The sequence below is a fragment of the Babylonia areolata genome, chromosome 29 (assembly GCF_041734735.1).
Source record: "Babylonia areolata isolate BAREFJ2019XMU chromosome 29, ASM4173473v1, whole genome shotgun sequence".
Lineage (NCBI taxonomy): Eukaryota > Metazoa > Mollusca > Gastropoda > Neogastropoda > Buccinidae > Babylonia > Babylonia areolata.
The window spans coordinates 35469148-35474147 of record NC_134904.1 but is presented as its reverse complement, the minus strand read 5'-3'; the positions used below and the strand labels follow the sequence as shown (position 1 = coordinate 35474147).

The window sequence follows — 5000 nt, the reverse complement described above, 5'->3', positions numbered from 1 at the left end:
CCGTCACACATATCGGTGACTGAAGACATCTTGTATGAGTGTTGATGTATACAATCGGGCATATTGGGGAGGGGGGTGATGGTGGTGGGGAGGGGGGGGATTTGAAACAAAATATCTCAATACAATTACAGAAAATTATTCAATGGACTTCATAAAAGAGAAGTCGTCAATCGAACAAGCGAAACAACTGATAATGAATGCAAAAAGTTATAAAATAAATAAAAAAAACACAAAAAAAAAACAAACATCAACGTTCTCTGTCTCTTTTGATGACACACTTTCTTTTCGTTTTAGTTAGTACATAACAAAGTACGAATATAAATCGAAAATCATAAACAAACACAGATACAGTAGAAATTAGGATACATACAAGTGCATATCAATATAAAAACTTGTGCATACTCACACACACACACACACACACACACACTCTCTCTCTCTCTTACACACACACACACACACACACACACACACACACACACACACACACACACACACACACACACACACACACACACACACACACACACACGTTTGAACAGAAGCCGCATATTACATGTGGATGGGGCTGATGACTAAATCTTCAGGTAGATGGTTGTTGATTGCACAATTCTGTTTATCACACTGGATTTGTTCGAGAGACAGGGCATTGACTGCTTTGGGGAAAAAGCTATTGCCGAAGCAATTGGTTTTTCGTCCTTATACTTCTGTACCGTCGACCAGAGGGGAGCATCTCGAAAGTCCCCAAAAGCTGGATGTGATTCGTCCTGGCTGATTGATTTTGCTTTCCCGAGTAGCCGCTTATAATGTATGTCTTCTAGAGAAGGTAGATCAGCCCCGGTAGCAGGTGCACAAATGCAGTTATATGTATACACGCAAAGCCTGACTTGTAAGAGTGTTCGGTTATACACACTTACACACACACACACACACACACACACACACACACAAACACATGCACATACACACACACACACACACACACACACACACACACAACACACACACACACACACACACACACACAACACACACATACACACAAATACACATTTAAACACACACACACACACACACACACACACACAAGCTGATAAATGAAGCTGTACACCAACGGGATTGGAAAGCCGACGCAAATCACCAAGGCTAACGCAGTTTACGACGACATTGATTAGAGGTGGGAGGGGTGGGGGAAGGTGTGGTCTGCAAGTCTGGCATCTGGTGTTTGTTTGCTGGTTTGTTGGTTGTTTGCGTGGTTGGTTGGTTGGTTGGTTAGTTGGTTGGTTTTTTGGTTGGTTAGCTGGGTGGTTGATTGTTTGGTTGGTTGGTTAGTTGGTTGGTTGGCTGGTTGGTTGGTTGGTTCGCTGGTTTGTTGGTTGTTTGCTTGGTTGGTTGGTTGGGTGGTTAGTTGGTTGGTTGTTTGGTTGGTTGGCTGGTTGGTTTGGTTGGTTGGTTTGGTTGGTTTGGTGGTTGGTTGGATGGTTGGTTGTTTGGTTGACTGGTTGGTTTCTTTAGTTGAAAGAATCTGTCTTCTTTGGTCTTGAGGAAGTGAAACAAGCAAAAAACAAAACAATATAAAAAAAATAAAATAAAAAAAGGCTACGCGTGCGCTCGTGAGACACACAATGTAAAGCATGCGTTTGTTCTTTTTTTGTTGTTTTGGTAGGTCAGTATTTTTCGAATAAAAGTAAAAGAATTAATCGGCATAACAAATTGGATCAGTCAGTCCATATGTACTATTCTCTACACACGCACTCATACACCACCACTCCACCCCAATCCACCCATCCCCGACTCCCCCCCCCCCCGCCCCCCGCCCCCCGACTACACACACACACACACACCAATATACACATAAACAAACAAATACCCCCTATCAAAACACATCATATATACACCTTCACCCCCACCACACCCGCTAACACAAACAATATCCGCTACGCAAGCACACACACACACACACACACACACACACACACACACACACACACACACACAGCAGAACATCCACTCACCAACTCTCCCCCCCCCCCAACACACACCCATCCAACCCACCTCCACCCCAAAACACACACACACACAATATCCGCTACGCAAGCACACACACACACACACACAGAGGGAGAGAGATAGAGGGAGAGAGAGCAGAACATCCACCCACCAACTCCCCGCGCAACCCCCAACACACACCCATCCAAGCCTCCCCCCTCGACTTCCCCCCCCTCCACACACACAAACACACATCCACTCACACCCTCCAGCTACCCACCCAACCCACACCACACACACATCCAATCCCCTCCACGCCCCCCCCCCCCACCACACACACACATCCCCCCTACCTCCCACACACAGCAGAACATCCACCCTCCAGCTACCCACCTAACCCCCAACACACACCCATCCAAACCTCCCCTAACCCCGCCCCCCCCCCCCCCCTCAACACCCCCACCCCCCCCACACACACACCCACATACACACACATCCACACACACAGCAGAACATCCACCCACCAACTCCACCCACACACATACACACACATCCCCACACACAGCAGAACATCCACCCACCAGCTACCCCCCCAACCCCCAACACACACCCATCCAATCCCCCTCCACCCCCCCTCAACCCCCCCCCCCACACACACACACAACATAACATCCACCCACCAGGTACCCACCTAACCCCCAACACACACCCATCCACCAACACCCTCTCCACCCGCGCCACCCCCTCACCTCTTCCCCACCCCCTCACACACACACACACACAAACCATAAAAACCAACAACAACAAGAAAAGAAAAAAAAAACAGACCCAGCTCCGTCAGTCGAGAGTCCGCGTTGTCCGGGCGGAGGGCCAGCCTAAACTCGGCCCTGCTGGTGAACATGCGGTAAGGTTCCGAGGTACCCAGGGTGGTCAGGTCGTCCACCAGCACCCCGAGGTAGCCCTGGGTGCGCTCCACCACCAGCGGGGGCTTGCCCAGAGACCGGCAGGCCGCGTTGATGCCAGCCAGGATGCCCTGGTGGGGGTGGGGGGTGGGGGTGGGGGTGGGGGAGAAGGTGGGGGTGGAGAGAGAGATTGAGATTGAGATGGTTTATTCATATAGGCCACAGCCCCTTTGAAGGGGAATATACAGTAAAATGCTGAAGTCATACATTCAGAAGTCTTCATGATGCAACATATACACTTCTCCTTTAGAGTGCTTTATACAGATGTAGAGCCAACTCCTTGACAGTCTTTTCATTTGTTGGTGACATTAACATGATAAGTCTAAACAAGCAAGGGTATTGACAGTATTTAACTGGAATCAATTGTTCTCAAAGAATCTCTTAATACTGGGCAACACAGCACAAAGTGAACTTCATCTTCTTTAGATTGTTGACACACTGGACAAATCAAATTTTGGACACATGATTTTCGCTATCGATAATAATGCGTACGTATTTCAGTAACACCTAATCTAAACCTTGTCCAAAGCATATTTCAGATGTCTATCAAGTCTCACTGACAAATAAACTAGCATATTATAAGGTATATGACAAAATATTCGATACAAATCAAATCTGTCGCTATTCTAAATATGAGAATTCCAATTTTGCCATCTACAATCAATTAATGTTCTACGAAATACATGAATAAATTCGCTGATATCTCCGACGCCTTGGTTCAGCTTTTCAAAACCAAAACCAAAGTTTCATTCTCACATTAGACACCCAATTTCTCTTGCCTCTATTATCTATGTGGAGTGATGGCCTAGAGGTAACGCGTCTGCCTAGGAAGCGAGAGAATCTGAGCGCGCTGGTTCGAATCACGGCTCAGCCGCCGATATTTTCTCCCCATCCACTAGACCTTGAGTGGTGGTCTGAACGCTAGTCATTCGGATGAGACGATAAACCGAGGTCCCGTGTGCAGCATGCATCCGCAACGCAAGCACAACCAACCAACCCAACCAACTAACCAACCCAACCAACCAACCCAACCAACCAACTAACCAACCCAACCAACCAACCCAACCAACCAACTAACCAACCAACCAACCAACTAACCAACCCAACCAACCAACTAACCAACACAACCAACCAACTAACCAACTAACCAACCCAAGAAACCAACTAACCAAATCAACCAACTAACCAACCAACCAACCAACTAACCAACCAACCAACCCAACCAATCAACTAACCAGCCAACCAACTAACCAACCCAACCAACCAACCAGCCAACTAACCAACCAACCCACCCACCCACCCACCCACCCACCCAACCAACCAACCAGCCAACTAACCAACCAACCAACCAACTAACCAACCCACCCACCCACCCACCCAACCAACCAACCAGCCAACTAACCAACCAACCAACCAATTAACCAACCCAACCAACAAACTAACCAACCAAACCAACCAACCAACCCACCCACGCACCCACCAAACCAACCAACCAACCCAACGGACGCAATAGCCGAGAGGTTAAAGCGTTGGACTTTCAATCTGAGGGCCCCGGGTTCGAATCTCGGTGGCGCCTGGTGGGTAAAGGGTGGAGATTTTTCCGATCTACCAGGTCAACATATGTGCAGACCTGTCAGTACCTGAACCCCCTTCATGTGTATACACACGCAGAAGATCAAATACGCACGTTAAAGATCCTATAATCCATGTCAGCGTTCGGTGGGTTATGGAAACAAGAACATACTCAGCATGCACACCCCCGAAAACGGAGTATGGCTGCCTACATGGCTGGGTAAATAAGCAAAACGGTATATACATATAAAATGCTGAATGTTACATGTTTGTCTGAGTGTGTATGTGTGCGTGCCCTGAAATCTCATTGAGTGACACGGGAAACGAATGATGAGCGCCCAATGGCAGCCGTCGTCAGTCGGCTCTGCCCAGCCTGTTGTAGGCAGCCTGTTGTGTAAATGACCCCGTGTTCGTACAGCGCTTAGAGCTTGGTCTCCGACCGAGGATAGGCGCTATATAAGTATCCATATCAACCAA

At 47.8% G+C, this 5000-nt stretch overlaps 1 protein-coding gene across 2 annotated transcripts in view; it reads right to left on the bottom strand.

The window, feature by feature from the left end:
* Positions 1–5000, bottom strand: part of LOC143302247 (5-taurinomethyluridine-[tRNA] synthase subunit MTO1, mitochondrial-like) — a 189469-nt gene that overhangs the window by 13788 nt on the left and 170681 nt on the right. For both annotated transcript variants that reach the window (XM_076616832.1, XM_076616830.1), the window contains exon 12: positions 2818–3022. In XM_076616832.1, coding sequence (XP_076472947.1) covers positions 2818–3022 — 205 coding nt within the window. The remainder of the gene's footprint in view (positions 1–2817; positions 3023–5000) is intronic.